The sequence below is a fragment of the Periophthalmus magnuspinnatus genome, chromosome 13 (assembly GCF_009829125.3).
Source record: "Periophthalmus magnuspinnatus isolate fPerMag1 chromosome 13, fPerMag1.2.pri, whole genome shotgun sequence".
Classification (NCBI taxonomy): domain Eukaryota; kingdom Metazoa; phylum Chordata; class Actinopteri; order Gobiiformes; family Gobiidae; genus Periophthalmus; species Periophthalmus magnuspinnatus.
Window position 1 is genome coordinate 6356324 of NC_047138.1, and position 20218 is coordinate 6376541.

Genomic DNA, 20218 nt, shown 5'->3' on the forward strand with positions numbered 1-20218 from the left:
CAACCCACTTTTTTCCCACAGTGGCCAGTAGGTGCTCTGGAAAGAGAAATTACAGGTCATACAAGGTCAAGAAATGAAAGGATGAAGTAACAGAGTAGAGCAAGTGGATCTAAAAAAAATAACTGCTTTTGTGCTTGTTTAGAAAAGGGAAACAAACTTAGTACTTGTTTATGAAAAAAAAAAAAATCCAGCGTCATTACAGAAATTTATGAGAATGGAGCTGACAAAAATGCATTTATGACGTGAAATAAAACTACAAGGAATTTAGGAGGAGCAGCAGATGGGGAAGTCTGTGCCGGGATAACACATATAAGAGATACTACAGTGTTATAGATTGTAAAAGATATTAATAAGAAACATATGATCCTGGTCAATTTAACAAAAGACTGGAGGAATGTTGTGAATGTTTAGTTAAAGATGTGATCTCAGACTCAAAGATCTTCCTACATTTGCCTCCCCCCTTTCCACTTCTCTTCCAATAGCCTCCTGAACTCCATCTGACCAATAGCTGAATCTAATCATAAATACTTTGATGAAATAGGTGTCAAATTAATACAAAATACATCAAATGAAGTTATACAGTGTGTCAACGTTTTGTTTCTATACTGAAATGAAACTCATCACACGTCTTAAATGTTCTTGTTTGAACTGTACATGCTACTTCTCTTTTTCTGTTTGTGGGAAATGCTCATTTTCAAATCATAACTCCCTATGAACCGCCCCTTGTGCGTCCAGCAACATATCTTCCCTCATACACTGTTTCCATTCCTGTTCACTGGCTGAGAGTAGCATGAGCTGGCATGGAAAATCCCACCTCTGTATAAACTAAGACGTTAAGCAGTCGTTTGGATGTGCTCTCCATCTACACACACTGCCCTTAATACTATACTGTTCAACATTTAGGTTTACATTTGAAAAAAGAGGCTCACTTGGGCCTGGCAATTTTCATCCATTCAAACCGGGAAGCAATTTTATGACTAAACTGATTCAAAGTGTCGCTGTCTGTACATTTGTAATATGCATTCACTTTCACTACTATTGCCAAGGCATTGACTATCTCACAACAGTAAAGAGTGAAGTATATTTTCTGTCCATTGAGCCACAAAATGCACCCAAACCATTTATTTAGATATCTCTAAATAATAATCTATATGTAAAACTTTTTTTTTTCTTAACTCAGACAAAACGCCAAGCATCAAAACACTGGCTACAACCACTATAACAACATGCTAAAAATGTCATATCTTCAACATCATAAAATATACTCTAGTTATATTTTTAGATATGAACTTGAGCCATGAACACGTAACTGACACACGTGAAACCTCTGTCACACACACAAGCCCTATCCCAATTCAATGGCTGCTTCGAAGGACCCGACTGACAGGGCTGCTCCTCCTTTGTCACTGTAGGCTAGACTCTTACCTCCTTCTTTAGTGCGCATTTCCACCCAGGGTGACCACTCTGATGCACCCTGGCTGCTGTGGCAGGACACCCTGACAGCATACAGGCTGTGGGGCTCCAAGAGCTCAATCAGGTGAGTGGCTGGGGGGATATTCACATTCTGGTTGTGGATCATTCGATCAGGCCCAGCTGTGAAGGTCTCTGTCACATGTTTAGCCTATAATGGTTAAAAGAACATTGTAAGCATAAAGATTTTAAGCGTATTATATTTTCAGTGATGGTAAATAACAAATCACCAGCCCTGATCTGTGCAAAGATTAACATATGGGTTTGAAAAAATCCCAGATTTTTCTTGTGACTGTGAGCAGGGTCACATCTCCACACCAGTAGCTTGGTCTCCATGGACATAGACACATATAATGCCATTATACAGATGAATATTCAACACAAGGCAATAATGTTATTGTGTAAAGAAACTTGTGGACCCTCCACTAGAAGTTACATAGTGCACCTTTAATTCATCACCACTAGCTGCCATGTCTTTTCCATTTTACTATTTTACTCAAACGCCCAGTGGTGCTGTACATTAACCCCCTGTTGTGATTTAAATTGTCCAAAAGTCATTTACAGTCAAACTGAGGATAATGCACAATCTCTGCTTTCATCCTGAGCCAAAACTCAGTAAGGTGCCCTCAAAACAACACTCAACAACCAAAGATTAGAGGTGAGAAACTGCTGCCTCGGCACTAACCTCTGTCGTAAACACTTTTAAAAAGGAACATGGGGCAGAAAAATGCTTCATTACAGCATTTCATAAACCACATTAAAGTTGCAATTTTGGCCTTTTCCCATGATTCCTTGTTAACATATAGCTCTTGAGAGGGTGGTATTTTTTACAGTAACCTTGCTTCGGCAACAGGTAAGTTGTGAGTGTGCATGCAGTTGCTGGTATAACCTGTTTTAACAAAGGAGCTTAAACAATAATGTGTGTGGCAGGAACAGTCGGCCAGGCCCATATGAGGCTCTGTGAATGAGAGTGGAGAGCCATTCCTACTGCAATGAGTCAGAATCCAAACGTAAACAATAAGTGCAGTGCAGCTAATTCAATTCTAACAGTCATCCCTGAGTCACAGTACTGCATTCCCAAAGTATTACTCGAAGAAAAATTATATCCATTTGTCGATTTGTTTCAAGTTTAACATTCTTTCTTAACACCCGTTTCCTTTCACTTGTCAAATGTGTCGTAAAGCTGTCTCTTCCTAAGGCACTGACATTGTTGTAATACTTAAGAATTACTCATACTATTAAACAGTGGTTAAAGACTAGTGATTGCTTCTTTACAAGGCATTACTTACACTACTGAGTTAAATTATTTGTGTTTATAGTAATAGGTTTTGGATAAATCAAAGCAAACACAAAGTACTCTTTGTGTCAGTCCCAAGCTTAAATACAAATGTAAATGAAAAGGCATTTACTGTACCAAATCAATATGCAAATTACAATGGAGCAGGAGGAAAATATTAGGAATGCAATGATCTGATACTGGTATCGAATATCAGCCCTGATACATAAAAAAATCTGCTGCATCAGATATCGGCTCCCAAATATTGATTCAGCCAATATCCTGGTTGGTCAAATAAACTGATGTAATAGGACTATGTACTGGTCGTAATCGGCTCAGAAAAAAACTATTTATATAAAGTTGTCCTGTAGTTCCTTGAAGGATAATTAACAGCTACATTTGGATTAGTTTTGTCTTATTTAATTTTTGTTTTAAGGAAATAAATCCAGGTTTTGGTTGCTGCTCTGGTATCAGTTGATGGGCATCAGCAGATACCGGTACTTAAATCCTTAGTAGCAGAATTAGTATCAGAACTGAAAAAGCTGGGTTGGTGCATCCCTAGAAAACATTACTGTAATAAGTCTAGAAAGAAAGAAGTGAATATTGAATAGTGCACTACTATAGTCTACAGATACAATGATTTTTTTTAAAACTTGAGTTACTAATAGAAGACAATGGTGTGTTAGTCAGTTTCTTTCACCAAGGATAGTTTGGCTTTGTTCAAGTTTTTCCATATTACTTTTGTCTACACAAAGAGCTATTAACATTCACGTTTGCCCCATTTTGAGGCCAGCCCCTCTCCTTGTTCCCCAGCGAGGGTGCAGTGCTACGGAGGGTTGAGCCAAGAGCGAAAGAGGGGAGGGGGCCATGGAGGTATGAGGGGAAGCTTTATTAGAACCAGATTTTTAAGGGTGGTGCTCTAGTTGTGCCTCATTCAGAAGAAAAAAAAAGAGAACTGGGAGAACTGAATTAGCAGCAAAGAGACAGGGAGAGAGGGAGTGGTTCTGGGCTGGTCCAGAAGGCCACTTTCGCAAACTGAAACATGATCCAGAGGTACATGGATAAATAAGGGAGGGGCTTAGGAAGAGTTTGGAGAAAAGAAAAGCTTTGTCTTATTCTTTTAAAAGAAGCTCCCCAAATGCCCTTATTGTATCGGGTAAAATACTGCCTTGCCTTTTGTATTCATCTTCCCCATTTACCTGCATTTCATTGTCTCACCTGAACAGAGCAGTGGATTATGGGATAGTCGCCTCCAAACCCTGGATGCCAGGTAACACGAAGGCTGTCCTGAGTTATTTCCACTGCTCTGAGGTCCTTGGGTTGAGATGGCAGCACTAATGAAAAGAGGAAAAGACCCTTATGAGGGCAAAAAGTATGACAACAAACAAAGTGTAATCATAGCCAAGACACCTACCTGTAACAACACCTGAGCCAGAGGTGGCCACGCCCTTTCGGTTATGGGCCTCACAGGAGAAGGAGCTGGTTCGGTTAAGACCTGTGTGGACACAAGACAACATCAACAATATAAAAAATGTTTTTCAATAATGTTCAAGTTTTTGTACCTTAAATGCCAAACAATTAACATATAATCTAAACATATTGTGACTCCATAGATTCTAAGATGCAGATGCACCTTGTGTGACATAAATATCAAAAAGACTTTATATTTAGCTTTAGCTGATTGTATACATTCAAATTACTTGATTTTGCTTTTAAAATGACCGTGGTTATTTATTTTTATTTTTTTTTATAACGTGACTTGAAAAATAATCAGAATAAGCTTGACCTCTATATTATTTAAAATATAAGTTAAAAATATTTCTGTAGTAACAAACTATGACTATGTGTTGAGCAAACATCTACAGTTCAATCAAAACTGTACAGATGCTTACTGTAAGGAGTTACACACATGGACACACATAACAGGGTGGACCTAACTGACTCACAGCTCTCAGTCCTGACACATTCCTCCACTGCCTGCTCAAAAACACGTGACCCCCGCTCTGCCCCTGCACTAGCACAGACCCAGGCTAAGGCACAAATCTGCTGTGTGTGGCTGCCGACACCATGCCACCATTGTGCTCAGGACAGACTGGCCCAGCACTGCGGGGCACGGAGTTATGGGAGAGGGAAAAGGACGGAAGTGACCAGTGACTTATGTAAATCTTGAGCCAAGATTACATCACTCACTACTAGGGTTGGGCAACATGGTAAAAATGAATGGCATTCGGATCGTGATTTTAATTGTGTGATTTGGTGCTTTTATGGTAATTAGCTTTTGCAAACAAGTATGGCTCTTTTCCTCACTCACTCCTCTTATTGGTAAGCCTCTGTCATGCTCTTAAGTGACAAGTGGAGCTACAGTGAAGTATGAAGTTTCAGAAGAAGACAGCTGTAGTTACCTGTTAATGGTATAAAGGTATTAACTGTATGGCAATCATGATTTCGTGCTGATTTTTCTGGCATATTACCCATCCCTACTTTTTTCCTGAAGGCTCATAAGAAGCAAGTAGAAACACATTCAGTCATACCTAGATGTTATGAGTTGAGTCTGCGAGAAAGGTTAAGCTTATCCTTGAATCAACTTTCTTTTAGTGAAAGCACCGAGCTGACATTGCAACCATGGGTGCAAAGTCTAAAAACATCTGTACCAACTTTTGCTGTCACTACAACTGACAAGAGGATCCTAAAGTGGGTTAGCATTAGGATGCTAAGTTGGGTGTGACTGACAGCTCAAATCACATCCTCCCCAGAAAATGTTTTCCTAGTGTTTTCCTTGAGCAAGGATTCATGAAAACAATACAGTACTATTTGGCTATAATACAGTTAGGTATACACAATACGCACTAAAATATAAACTAAGGGTGTGTGAAAAAGTATAGTAAATTTGCATCTGCTTTAAGTTACCTTTGTTGGTTTATGAAGTGAGTGCCAGTACATCCACAGTAGGATACCTCACAGCTGGTGCATGTTTTGTACAGTGTATTTTATTGATTGTAATTCGTTTACTATTTTGCTTTGAAGTTTCGTCTTTCTTAGTCTTGACTTGTGGTGTGCCAGGGCAGCTGTCCATTCTTGGGTTGTGAGTGTAGATTACCGTCAAAGGGGTCTGGTCAGTGCCAACCTGCTCTGAGTCAAACCTTTAACTCCACTCGCTGATGCTGCCTCTTGCTCACTCCTTCCTCTATGACTCATCTATGTGGGTCTACCACTGGACTTCACAGAAGTCTGTGAACTGACACACTACTGTGGTTTGCTTTGAAGCAAACAGTAGATCCTTTACTTCTCTTTTTAGAGCTTGTCAGTATATGGAATTATGTGTATAGTTGTCACTTGTCTATTCTATCATTTGCATTTACCATCCACAAAGACAAAACACAAAACACCACCTGGCCACCTACCTCAGACTTTACAAGCTCCCTCTTTTATAACTACACATTAGTTAGTGCTTTAGTTAGTACAACACATTAGTGCTGATGTAAACCCACAAAAATGGTACCTGTAATATTGAGTGTGGAGGGGGACAGTGCCACGGGGTCAGTTAAAGTATTGAGGGGCACCCCATCCTGCAGCCAGATGACATGGACTGGTTCAGGGGGCCCGTGGGCGACACAGTGAAGGCTCAATGACACATTGGCCACTATAGAAATGGGCTGAGGCTCCACAGAGAAATGAGGTAGTCCTGTAAATAAGTACATACAAGGATATGTTTCATATTTGTATATCCAGTGATGTTTGTTAGTTCAGGCATTAGTTAATCTCACCCTCCAGTTGAATGCTTCCCTCATCGGAAAAGGTCTGTTCCGTTTCAATGAAGACAGCACATTGGTATGAGCCCATATCAGTCAGCTGGACTTTCTCAATCCTGTTTAGTATACAGCAGAGACAAAGAATGTTACACAATCACTCTCAATTTCACATTTTATATAATATAGTGAAATTTACATAGTACATTTAATTTCATATTCTTTTTGATGTGTGTCCAACCATTTTGAAGCACCATATATTATTGAAATATTTTTATCCCAAGAAAAAAATCTTGGAACAAAATTATTTTACTTTTAACTACACCTAAATAAACATGTAGGAAATGCATAGCAGTTTCCTCTGGGCTTGTCACTTGCAGATGCACATATGTGGTGGCATGGCAGAGTGTTCCCACCTTAGGGTGCTCATGATGGTCCAGGTGTGGCTGCCCGTGTGCACCTGGGACTGGGTAGTGTCTGCAAATTGGAGGGGTTCTCCTCCATGGAGCCAGAGCACATCAGGGGGCTCCTCCTCCTCTCCTCCCGCCCCCTTCAAAGTGCACTGCATCATTACAGGCTTCCCGAGAGACGAGATGACTGTGGCAGGGCTCCGCTCAAACTCCAAATCTGTCAAAATAAACCATGATTACACATATTGTTGGTTCTTTTTAGACTATTTTCAATTATATTATTTCTACAAATATATATTTCCAAAAATAAAATAAAAAACAATTTAAAAAGTACTGCTAATAGCTAGATAATACTACACATCCCAACCACTAGTTTCTATTAGTTCCTCTTATTACCACCACCTAGTCTATCTTGAATGAAAAAGAACAGCATAATCAAAATAGATGGATAAAATCGGTTTATTGATTTAGTCTTTACTATAGATATTACTATATAGATTCAGTAATCAAGTTTTATTTGCTTTTAACTTTGATCGCTCCATATAGAAGCAGCATTAACATTCCGTGCCCAAACAGAGTGGAGTTATCTGGTGTCCCTGCTGATAGAGGAGCCAACCTGTGGGACGGGCTGATTGGGGACAAAGGCTTCTTGTTAGCTTTACTCAGCTCAGTGCACAACTCAACACAGTCAAGGCTGCACCACAAAAACATCTGTGAATCTGTTTATGTAGAAATTCAGCTGAGAGGGTAAAAGATTTGATGAACGCAACTTTATCAAGCGTTTTTTCCTTTATGCCCAAACACACAATTGTATTTTAGGAAGCGTACGTGTGTCAAGGCCATTAAAGTTTGACAGAAGACTGAATAACTGATCAACTAATAAATAAATCATGCATTTCAGTTTTACATGATAAGACCAATTGGAGGAGGAATGTTTTGTTGTTTGTAAATGAAATAATAATACCCATAGAACCGCACCCTTTGCAATTTGCTAACTGTGGCCAGAAATGTGGGGTTTGGATTTAATTGCAGTATATCTTCCAGCAGTAACAGACATAACTGAGGTATCACCATAAAGTGCCTATTTGAAAACTAGCAGAGCCATGTTTTGACTCCTGAGGCAAGAATATCCCATGTCTGATTTATTATGCCATGTCTGTAAAGATTTTCTCAAGCTTGTTGGCCCACCTTCCTAGTCTGCTTCACCGCAAACCTTTGAACTTTGCCCCCATCATTGTGACCCGAGGGGGGACTCCATGGTAACTCAAGTGACCCAAACACACACAAACACACACAAATCAAGTTTACAGGACTAGATTTATATAGATTTATGTAACGCTACATATTGGTCCAAGTTATTTAATTACTTAAACAAGTCGCAAACACATATTCAAACATTCCCCTTTGAAGCTTTGCCACCCTCACTGTCTGCACTTTTCAAGCTTTAAAAGTCATTGCCTCCCTTTATTTTACCCTTGACTGGGTGCTTTCAGAGCGTGACTTTGTTGTTTTCAGTGCCACATTTGACAAAGGCAGACCTAGTTTCTTCTTTGCGCTCTCTTGATGTTGCATTCATATCATAATAGGGCTTGTAGAGCAGCACAAAGGCTACTGAGGTGGAGAGATATGCCTGACCTGTATGTTTTTATATTTGGCATGATAGAGGCTAACCATAGTGATGTATCCAGGCCTCGTCTCCTCCTCTTTTGTCCTTAACAGCTCCCTCGATGTCCAATACATTTTCTTGCCTTCTGTAGTGCCATGGTGTCCCAGTCTTTGCCCCCATGTTAAATGTCATTGGACTGGCACATTCCCCAAATACCCAACACAGTTCATGTATTTGTCCTATTCCCAATGGCTTTTTAACGCCCCATAATTCAGCCTCCCATGCAATACGGCGCCTTTGCCCTTTCTCATCTCGCCTCCTTTTCATGCCTTTCTTCAGATGAACGCTACACATTTAACCACCTCCCCTCCCAAACTTTTTCGCCCCTACACTTTTGCCCCCTTGCCCCATTCATCATGTGCCTGTTAGTTTGAGTCAGCCCAGTCTGACTAAAACTGCATCCCCCCCACAACCCCTCCTCACTCTCCTGGGCCCCCAAACTAATGTAAAACCCCCAAAAGTCCTCCAAGAAGAAAAATCGACTGTAAAGCGTTCACTCTGAGCTTGTAAATCATAGGGATGTGCCTGTCGTGGTCATATGTCTACGAAAGACAGAAGTTATAGGGGCTCAGGCAACACAGCTGGTCTATAATGACCAAAACACATGAGCTGACAGATTTTTATTGGTGCTCATTTTAGGACCGAACATGACAGACACTCTATGCCTGAAATCACAGTAAAGGTATTTGTGACTATAGACATTTTTAAGCATGCCTTTGTTTTGCCGTTTAAAGGTTTAAGCATTGAACTACAGGCACATGACAGTAGTATATCATTTAGTTTTTTGTTTTTTTTTACATTGTACAATATAAAACAAACTATATGCCAGGGATACATGTTTTAAAAGTTATCTTATTGCTTTATCTGGTACGTTCCACATGGCATTACACTTATCTTTCTCCATGGAGACAAGTAGGTGACACAACCATGCCAAATTTCCAGGTCAGATCTATGAAGAGACTACTCTGCTTTCTTACAGTAGGAATCCATGTATGTAAGTATCTTTAACAATAAAAAAAAACTGTAGCCTCGTTGAATAAATAATGCAAGATAGTCAAATGTCACATGTGGTTATTATTAAATCCCAAAACAATAACATGGAGACAGACAGGTTACACAGTGCAACTTAAAAACAGCAATTTCATAAAGGGAATACAGTATTGAAGAAAGTAACAGGCTACAGTGAATATGTTCAAGTAAGTCTAAAGTGATTATCTTTTGCCTCACATCACTTTTTCTACCAGGACCACAAAAATTCAAACTCTGCACATAAACGGTGTATGTTTGTTTTCTTTGTTGCAAACGCTTATTGGCTCTTTTTACGAGTCCAGAAATCATGTTCCCAGATGCTGAAGGCGCACAGATGTGGTCCGCCTCTTCACCTCAAAGCAAATTGTATTAATGAGCTGTGAGCTGTGGGAAAAGGTGTACTAATTGCTCGTTATTGTGTTTATCCACTTAATTCAACGATAATCAGCATTACCAACAACTTTACGCATGGTGTTGTCTAGCTCCTTACCTGTCAGTGGCTTCACAGGACAAACACACAGCGCGACCAGGCAACACAACAGGACAGACCGGATAGATGCGCTCATGGTTCGTCTCGTGCCAAGAAGTTTGAGGTACACAGCCGTGGTCATCTCACAAACATGGCAACTTTAAAGAGCTTTAAAACTTCTCTTTTGACTTCAGTTGATGAAGAAAATGCGATTATCCACAGAGCAAAAAAATCAAAGAGGATCCTCTGGTTTCACTTCCCCCAAGGAAGGAAAAAAAATCTGCGCTCTCTCACTCAAATTGTTTTTAATCCCAAAGCGTTCTACTACTCTTTGCCACTCCAAAAGCGCAAAAAGTCAGATAAAGTTGTTAAAAGTTTATGTCTAGAGCCTGTGCGTATTTTAAGCCCGTGTTTACTCCCGCGCGTCGTCCCAAGTCTCGCTCCTTCCCACCGGTTCGCTCAGACATTCCCCTGGCTCATTCTTTTCCCTCTCCTCCTTCAAACACGATTCAAATTCCTCAACTCGACTTTTTCCCTCCGCCTCCTCCTCTTGGTCCTGCTGAGCGTGGCTGCTTTTCTTTGAGGATGTGAGTAACCCCGCGGCATGCTGATTGTCTCTATACAATCCTCGATTCGCTTTTTAATTACGCACGTCCACCGCGGGCAATACGCACCAAAAAGGACACGTTTCCAGCCACAACAACTCAGCCTAGTCTCCAAACAGCAGAGACAGTAAAGTATAGGCTACACATTTAAGAAGTAATGTCAACTTTTGCCCACATTAAGTTTATAATAATTAAGGCTCAATTTTCGAATCTTTTTTTTAATTCTACCCAGTAACTTTTAAAATTATGATGGCAAAACAAGTGAGCCAATAGTACAATGTTAAAAGACCTAACCTAATATGCTGTATCAAAAACATCTGGCCTTTTAAAAAAACTACAGTACATTCACACCAATGGCTGAAACAAGGAAAGGAAATGTGCTTTGTCTCAGGCCTCTTTGACCAGTTCAATAACAGAGCAACAGTTTTTGATTTGCACAATGGAGAAACAATTGGTTTATGTGGTTGTTAGAATAATGTTGTGGCTCACCCAAAAATACAGAATGGACTGGAGAAGATATGGCCATGTTATTCACAGCCCCTGAATCGATGTTTGTTGTTTCATGTTTAGAGCAACTCTTTATTCAGCAGTGATTTTTGTGTGTAGACGAATAGTAATGTTTAATTGTCAGTGAAGCTCAAAATGTTAACCATATGCCGACCTTTCTAACAATTATTTCAGTAGCTGACTTGTCACTAGTTCATTTATCGACCAGTCAAACCAAGTAAAAGTTAGAATAAAGTGATATTGCTGAAAATCATGAATTGTTAGACGATTATTCTATCTCTTGTGACATCTATCTATAGGATGTTCTAACCTCCTCCCATAAGTGCCTTATTTAGATAAAGCACCAAGAAAGTGTGCCAATGTGAACTTGGACCAGTTACTACTCAGCATGGCACTGTTGGCACTGTCACTTGGCAAACTGCTGGGCTATCACCTTGTTTCCTGTTGAGTGTTTATGGACGTACAGAGCTTCTTAGGATTCTGCTAGTGAAGATATTTAAAGATACCTGATAGGACCACTCTGGCATGAACTGAACATCGGATCTTTTTCCATTATTTGCCAGGTAAATTAGACAGTCTTTTTCAAATTTAGAACTAAATGCATTGTTTTACAGGTGGTTGTTTGTTTTCCCTCAGTCTGATGTGGCCTACAAGGTAACGTATGCTGTAGTGTATGTGGAGATTGTCAGGCATAGAACCTGTAGAGTTAGCATACCATTCACATGTAATTGATTTGTTGTGTGCATTCCTGTTTTTTTTTTCTGTTCCCATGAAATTAATGGGAGGTGCAGGTTGTCTGTGCAGACCTGAGCCTCACTGGCCCTTTAAGAAGTGGCTGTGTGGACAGTGTTGTGTTCCCAGGGTTTTTAAATGGAGACAGAAAAGGACTGAGAAAGACCCCATTGTATACACTGGCTTTTCAATAGGAGCTTGAGCAATAGCACTCTCACTGCTCCCAGATAGAAAGAAACAAGAAAGAGGGGCGGCCGTCACCAAGGGGGTCCTCCTCTCTGCTCTGCTCCAAAACACTATATTCTGGGTTGGACTGTGTTGGAGAGAGGAGGATGTTTCCTAGAGTTTTCAATACGAGGGGGATGGGCTCAGACTGCACAGCTTAATGTTTAGGTCAGTCTCTGAAAAAGCCAAAGTGCTGACTTGTACCAGGACCCATTTAAGAGTTAAGGAGTTTTACACCAAATGGATTAAAGGAGCTCAATGCAAAAAAAGCTACTGAAGAATGACTTGTTATGTAAGAGATGTGTGACAGATTAAAACAACAACCATATGGGCGTTATTCTCTCAAACATATGATAAACATAATTTCTGAGAAAGTGTGACGCACTGGTTTATTACTTCATCCATTTGGCTTGTGGCAGGTTGTACTAGACACAAACAAAACTGTCTTCAACCTGTTGCTACATCAGATGGATTGTGCAGACACGTGACTACTGAAGGTTTACAAGAATGTGCATGTTGCCATCTGCTGGTAAGAGATGCAAATGCAAATGCTGATGCTATATCACGTGACCAGATTTTCTTTTGCACCATTTCTGGGTAAAAATAGAGTAGCCAATTGTAAAACTGCTATTTGCCATGGTTATATAGTGACATGTAGGATCATTTTTAGTGTTTTTTATTCACACTGAAATAACTTTTATTGTAATATAAAGTGATCATACTCATTATTTTTGAATTTTCTCTAATTGTTTTGATAAGTAACTAATTATTACATTTACATTTACATTCAGTTGGTAGATTATATTGATAATCACAATCCGATATTTCACGTACAAACCTAAAATGGTAAATACCTTTTTTGTTGCGCCATAAATATAGACACTTTGATTCCTGCTTTTATCAACTTTGAATACATGCACTCTGTCCTGGTCTCTTCTCAATCTGTTACATAATGTTATTTGTGCAATGATTGTATTCTGACACAATAGTTAATCCCCAATGAATACTTGCCATAGTTGATATCTTTGACAAAACACTGCAACCCATAATTTAGAGTGCAGAAATTAAATTCCTGTTGGGCATATCAAACCTCCATGTCAACAAGTGTCCAGATGCACAAGAATAATAATCCCTCTGTTTTAATCTGTCCGAAGCAGGACGGGATTCAAGATTTAGTTAGGAAGCTATCTCAGGGCAAAGGGGGAAAAAAATGAAAGCACTTGCAATTTAAAAAAAAAAATCTTATACAAATGATGTTGTTTTGCGCAGTAAAAACACATATGCTTTCAGTAATAAGAGTCCATTGTTTTAACATGTGACCTGAACGTGTGATGGGACTCCTCTTGATCTCTCCTGTTATATAAGGACTTTCTGACTTGATAAACACTTCTTAATCTCTGGATGTGTAGCTATAAAGCGAGTTAATATGCTTGTTGATGTACCATACTTTTCACCAGAACGTATCACAACAGGCAGAAGAAACAATAACATGCAAGACTGACAAAAAAGCATCTCGTTGGATAAAAGAACATGTGCTGATTCTGTATGTTTTTATTCTGTCATCACACTCTGTAGAGCCGCACAAGTGACCGACCCACTTTAGATAGACAGTCCTAAATTGTAGGGATTATAGCCTCACTCTCCCTCTCCTCTCTCTCTAGCCTATTTTTCATCATCATCCCAGAATCCTACAATGTTCCATTATTCCTGAGCCTGTTGACCTGGGGACGGCAGACATGAACACCGGGGTGCATCGGGGATTCCTCCGAAAATATGGTGAGTTTCATTTGATATTTTCTATGTGAGGAAATTTTTAAATATTTAACATGTGTTGTATGTGCTGTTATGTTCATAAACATGAGGATATGCAGCAAAATAATATTCTGGAACAAAGACTTTGCGTGTTCTTTTTTATTGTAGTAAAAGCTTAGAATTTGAACTTTGCAAGGCATATATATATTGTAAGTTGTAAATATTTGAGGTAAACAGTATTATTATTATTGTTATTATTATAGTAGTAGTAGTCTTATGTGAATAAACAATGCATATGTTTTCCATCTTCCAAAGCAGAAAGGCTGGAGCCATCTCACAGTGTGCACCTGTTCAGCTGTAATCCTCTGCAAAGAGAAATAGAGCTGATCCTCTTCATCCATTAACATGTGTTTTCAGTATACTGTCATTATAAATATTGAGCTGAAACACAATAATATATAAACATATTCTCTGAAGTAGTGTGAGCCCTTCCGTGGGAGGATGTAGCAGATACAAGCACAGTAACTTGAATCGAACTTGAAATATTTTTACAAGGAGCATTGGTAATGGAGAAAATATTTAAAATCTGCCTAATATTCTGGCATTATCTGTCCGATAGGTCACTTACAGGTAGGGGTGATCAATATGCCAAAATAATTATAATAATTATAATAGCAGTAATAATATAATAATACACATTTATCCCAATTCTTGAAAAAAGATTGCAAGTGGGAAAAGGTGTTTTTGTGTGAGCATAGAGCTGATTCAAAACATAATCTGGCTATTTTATTTTTATTATCACATCCCCCAGTCCTACTGCTAAGGCTCGGAGCAAAAAAGTAGAAAATTAGTGAGAAGAAAACACTTACATGCTTATTTGTCATTTGCAGGAGGCTTCATGTTCAAACAGTGGAAGGAGAAATATTTGGTGCTGACAGCAGAGGGCAGTCTGCTGGTGTGCCGTGACATAGAGTCCCCACCAGACCAGGTAATTTCTCTGCAGAATGACTGTGAGACCATCGCTGAGGGCAGAGACATTCTGGACCTGCCCAAGTTACCTACGGGGGGCAGGAGGGACTGCTGCTTTGCCCTCCTCCTGCCCCAAAACAAGTTCCTTCTTCTGCTCGCCGACAATCCCGATGACTGCAAGTATGTACTAGCCCACAGATTATAAATGTCCTTTACTCCAGTCTTTATCTGGTGCATAGCAGCCAAAAAAATAACTGTCCTCTGTCCCACTGAGTATTACACATGCGTAAACAAGATAAGAGGCAAACAGGCATGACTAATCTATTCTATATTTTCAGTTTATGGCTCAATTTGATTCGGAAAGTGAGAGAGGTGAGTCTGTAATTGCCAATAACGTTTCCCCTTGACTTTTACCCTGCATAGTATAATTGTAGATGAGTCATTCTATTGTTGGCCCACAGGGTGTAATGTCTCCCATGACCCTCCAGAGGCAGCGCAGCATCACACCGTGTATCTCAGACAGAGACTCCCTGCTGGACTCCTGCAGTGACAAAGACCCAGGCTCCCCCAAAATATGTGACAACACCCCACCCCTGAGTCGCTTGGCTGACAGAGGGGGATCCTTTAGAGAGCCAAATCAAAGTAATCTACTATGTATAACTGAAGTTGTGTGGTAACATCCAGTGTAATAAAGCTGCTGCTACTTAATCTCGATTAGAATTACACACTGTTTCTTAATTTACTTGTATCCAGGTAATGGAGTGCGGCGACCTCTGAGGAGCGTGTCCGTAGCCCCTCCACACCGGGTGTCCGATTGTCTTCGTCATGGCAACAGCAGTGATGCGCGTGCGGTTCGGGCAGTGTGTCTGCTGATGGGTGGTGCTGCTGCCTCTTCAGCTTTGGGATACCTGAACTCCTGTGCACCCACGTTTCCCATCGCTACCAACAGGCCACCTGAGATCACTAGTGGTTCCGGGGGCTTTTCTGAGCTGCCCACAGGGAATGCCTTCCACGCCTGCAGCCAGGATGTGGACTCCCCACACCTCAACAGCTTTGACTTTGAGGCGGACTCTGATTTTGATGCATTTGACTGTGGATCTTTCGCTTTTTAATTGCTTGATGTGATTATGTGTAGGTTTAATTCATAAATTAATTAGCATATTCTTCCTGGCACAGTGCCCTTGCTCCTCAGATAAATCATTCATAACCCTGAGTCTCTGAACACTGTCTGTCTGTGTTGTATCACTATTTCCAAGCCACAGAAAAGCCTAAGGTCAGGCAGGGACACTGTATAATGACACTCTCTTAATGAGGAAACCCAAACCTGTCTCTTGTGGGAAGCATCCACTTTAAATGTATCATGTGTTGATATTAGACTTTTGGAGTCTACATCAGTTAATCATCTTCATTTCAATGGCTAGTTTTAATTTAATTTAAGATGTCAAAGCCCATAATCTAAGCTGTTACAAGCACATATAACTCTACATGCAGTCTAGAGGTTTGCTCATGTAAACACTAATGTCACCGTAACACTGGTTTGCTCCATATCTCTGTTTTGCCGATATTTGTAAAGTAACAAATCTGCTGAGATCTCAGGAGGGAATGAAGCCAATCTGTCCGAACATCTGCCTGTATGACAGGCTGGATTATAATCATATCTGTAGAAACACAAACAACTGCGACTGCAAATCTTTATCCCAATGCTATAATTTAATAGGCCTATGTGAATAAATGGACTAACACACCTTTGAAAGCTATTGATCACCTCAGTATTTTGTAAATAATGTCTTGTTAATTTAATGGGGAATAAATAATTACAAACCTAGTTGTGATGATATCATATAAATGTCAAGTCTACTACATGGGTCAGGTGGTTTGTTATTGTTTTCTTAGCCTGAACTTATTTTCAGTGATTGTTAGTTTACAACCTTTAAATTAAATTAATTAAGTGAATATCAATATGGTATAGTGACAGTGGTTCTCAAACTTCACCAAGTAGTCTGACCACCAAAACCAATATTTTGCCTTGTGTTCTGAGTGCAACCAGATCTGAAACAGGACTCTTCTATGTCCAAAGCACGCCTACAACTGGACTGCACAATTACTAAAGTTACTAGTTCTAAGGACTAACAGAAAGCTAGAAGTGACAAATGTGAATTAAACATTTCTTCCTGCTTTTTCGATGCGAGCAAGTATTAAGTTTAAACAAGAACATTTTCACATTAAAACGTATCATTACAGGGTTTAACGACTTCAGTCTTACGTTTTAACAACATCAGTTTCATGTTTTAACGTGAATATATTAAGCTCATATCGAATGCAGTGACCAGGGGCAAGTCACTTTAAGCAGGTCTGAGTGAGTCAATTATCTGTATTATCTGCAGCAATGCGCAGGGGAAGATCCCAGCCAAGCCTTATCATTTGACTTATATCGCCTGAACACCAGAGAGCACATCCAGCCACATCTTCTCTGTTTCGAGCGCACTCGTGTGCCTGGACACTCCGACTTTAAGATGTCCCATTGATTCCTTTTCGCCTTCCTTGTTTCCCCAGAGATGTTTGTTCAGGCATGGCATCTGTCAGATAGGCTGTGATCATAAGAGTTCAGTTAGGCATGTCCCTTCTTCTCTAACACACAGTGGCTGTGTGTGGGTGCCGTAGTTGATTGCTCCGTTGCAGGTTGCGTTCAGGTGTCCTGGGCACACACCCTGTGATGTCCATGTGCTCTGCCCTCCGCAGAACAGGTAGCTGAACATATTTGGAACACAAATTGCTCAAACCTCACCCATCAGAAACATGTTGCTTTTACGCTGGAGCAGAGCAAAATACGCACACGTGTCCCAAGCCTATAAGGCTTGTTTTGAATCTCTTTGGCTCGCGTGCTTTTTGGTGGCACCAGCAAAGGAGCCATGAAGAAATCAGGATCTACACTAACAAATCATTTTGGGACGAGCTTTTTTGTGAAGCCCAAAATATAAAGGAGAATTATGGGACTTTTAAGGGATAAGTGGATTCTTCCGCTTATCCGGAGCCGGAGCCGGATCGCGGGGGCAGCAATCTAAGCAGGGACTGCCAGACTTCTCTCAACCAAGACTTGTCCTCCAGCTCCTCCGGTGGGACCCCAAGGCGTTCCCAGGCCAGCCGAGAGACATAGTCTCTCTAGCGTGTCCTGGGTCTTCCGTGGGGCCTCCTCCCAGTGGGGCATGCCCGGAATACCTCCCTAGGGAGGCGCCCAGATGCCCGAGCCACCTCAGCTGGCTCCTCTCAACATGGAGGAGCAGCGGCTCTAGAGAACATTCAAAACATTCAAGTGTTTTGAATGTTCTGGACACCATTGCCCCGATGAAGGTTAAAATGGTTAAAGATAAGCAGAAAGCACCATGACTAGGTCAGGGCACAGAAAAGGAAGTGCCGGAGGGCCGAGTGGGAATGGCACAAGTCAAAGTTCAAGGTTCATTATGAGATTTACAAAGAAAAGATGTACCAGGTACAACTACATTTTATGTAGAACAAAGGAGAGGTGTTTTTCTGACATTATTGGAAGTTGTAGTAACAACTCTCACATCTTGTTTGCAACAGTAAAGAGATTAACAAACTCTCCACCTTCGCTGCCATTAGAACTAATTTCCACATCTAAGCGCAATGAGTTTGCAGTATTCTTTAATAACAAGGTTCAGGGTATTAAAAATGTCATCAATTCCATGACGCAAATAACACCCCTGCACCCACCAGAACACTTAGAGCTGACTCACTTTGCACCTGTAACTGACAAAACTGAGATCGTCACCAGTCTGAGTTCATCTACATGCTGCCTTGATGTGTTACCCACTAAACTTCTAAAGTCTGTGCTCAACAGTTTGCTGTCACCACTCACTTGCATAGTTAACATGTCACTTCAATCTGGAACATTTCTTAGAGCTCTGAAAACTGCAGTTATGAAGCTTCTCCTAAAGAAGAGCAGTCATGATGCCACAATACTAATCTCAAATCTGCCGTTTTTAGGCAAAGTCCTTGAAAAAGTTGTTTATCAACAGCTTATTAACTTTCTCCAAATGAACAACTCCGTTGATGTTTTCCAGTCAGGTTTTCAAAACCACCACAGCACTGAGACTGCTCTTATCAAGGTAACAAATGACATCCACCTGAACACTGATGCAGGCAAAGTCTCAGTCTTGATCCTGTTAGATCTGATTGCTGCCTTTGACACTGTGGATCCTGGGACCCCTGTTGTTCAATCTCTACATGCTGCCGTTAGGCCAGGTAGTATGCAGTAATAATGTGTCCTTCCACAACTATGCAGATGACACTCAGATCTATGTCTCACTGGCAGCAGGTGAATATTGGCCAGTGGATTCACTCTGCCACTGCATCCAACAGATCAGTGTGTGGATGCAAAACAACTTTCTCTAAACTCAGACAAGACTGAAGTCATAGTCTTTGGCCCACTGAAATATACAGAAAGAGTCAGCAGTCACCTCCAGTCTCTCTCTAAAACTTTCAAATCAGGCTAGAAATCTAAGGGGAATAATGGAATCAGACTTGAACTACATCAAACAATAACATCTGCAGCTTTTTACCATCTAAAAACTACTGCAACGTCCTGTTCACTGGCCTCTCCAAACGAGTGTTAAGACAGCTGCAGTACATCCAGAACACTGCTGCTCGGGTCCTGACTAGAACCGGGAAGTAGAAGCACATAAGTCTTGTGCACAGGTCACTGCACTGGCTCCTGTGGCTCAGAGAATAGACTTTAACACAGCTCTGTGTGTGTACAACTCTCTCCATGGCCTAGCACAAAGTACATCTTCCAATGTTAGTGCCACATGAACCATCTCACACTCTGAGGACTTCAGGGACCGGCCTCCTGCTGGTGCCCAGAGTCAGGACTAAACATGGAGAATCAGCGTTTAAGTTTTACGTAGCTAAAACCTGGAGCAATCTTCCTGAAGAAGTGAGACAGGCCTCTACTTTGACAATGTTTAAGTCCAGGCTCAAAACGATTCTGTTTATCTGCGCATATGACTGAAAGGGTTTTATTCTGCACTCTTCTGTTTTAATGTAAATTTTATGATGATTATTTGTGATTATTTATGTTTTAATTTGTTGTATTGTGATTTTAATGCCTTTCTTATTCTGTAAAGTACTTTGAATTACTTTGTTTATGAATTGTGCAATACAAATAAACTTGCCTTGCCATTAGATATAAGCAAAATGATACGTGCTTGGCCTGATCCTCCCGTGCGCTTTGCTACAGATCATACAGGCTGCGCACTCAGACACTGGATATGAGCTTAATACACTCACCTAAAGGTTTATTAGGAACACCTGTTCATTTTCTCCTTAATGCAATTATCTAATCCAC

General features: G+C 40.5%; 2 protein-coding genes across 3 annotated transcripts in view; one reads left to right on the plus strand and one right to left on the minus strand.

The window, feature by feature from the left end:
• LOC117380396 (tyrosine-protein kinase receptor UFO) overlaps window positions 1-10411 on the minus strand; it is a 23589-nt gene extending 13178 nt beyond the window's left edge. The window contains exons 1-7 of the mRNA XM_033977201.2: window positions 10088-10411; window positions 6909-7119; window positions 6511-6611; window positions 6246-6428; window positions 4161-4241; window positions 3965-4080; window positions 1426-1621 (exon numbers count right to left, since the gene is read on the minus strand). Of these exons, the coding sequence (XP_033833092.1) occupies window positions 1426-1621; window positions 3965-4080; window positions 4161-4241; window positions 6246-6428; window positions 6511-6611; window positions 6909-7119; window positions 10088-10208 (1009 nt within the window). The 5' untranslated portion in view covers window positions 10209-10411. The remainder of the gene's footprint in view (window positions 1-1425; window positions 1622-3964; window positions 4081-4160; window positions 4242-6245; window positions 6429-6510; window positions 6612-6908; window positions 7120-10087) is intronic.
• si:ch1073-83n3.2 (uncharacterized) lies at window positions 10107-16203 on the plus strand. 2 transcript variants are annotated; one of them, XM_033977205.2, is made up of 7 exons: window positions 10107-10190; window positions 12555-12664; window positions 13797-13911; window positions 14778-15036; window positions 15195-15228; window positions 15318-15498; window positions 15610-16203. In XM_033977205.2, exons 3-7 carry the CDS (start codon window positions 13872-13874, stop codon window positions 15966-15968), a joined length of 873 nt encoding a protein of 290 aa, XP_033833096.1. In that variant the 5' UTR covers window positions 10107-10190; window positions 12555-12664; window positions 13797-13871; the 3' UTR covers window positions 15969-16203. The 2 variants fall into 2 exon arrangements, with proteins under 2 accessions (XP_033833096.1, XP_055081894.1); XM_055225919.1 differs by lacking the exon at window positions 10107-10190 and adding an exon at window positions 10589-10653.
• The last annotated feature ends 4015 nt before the right edge of the window (window positions 16204-20218 follow it).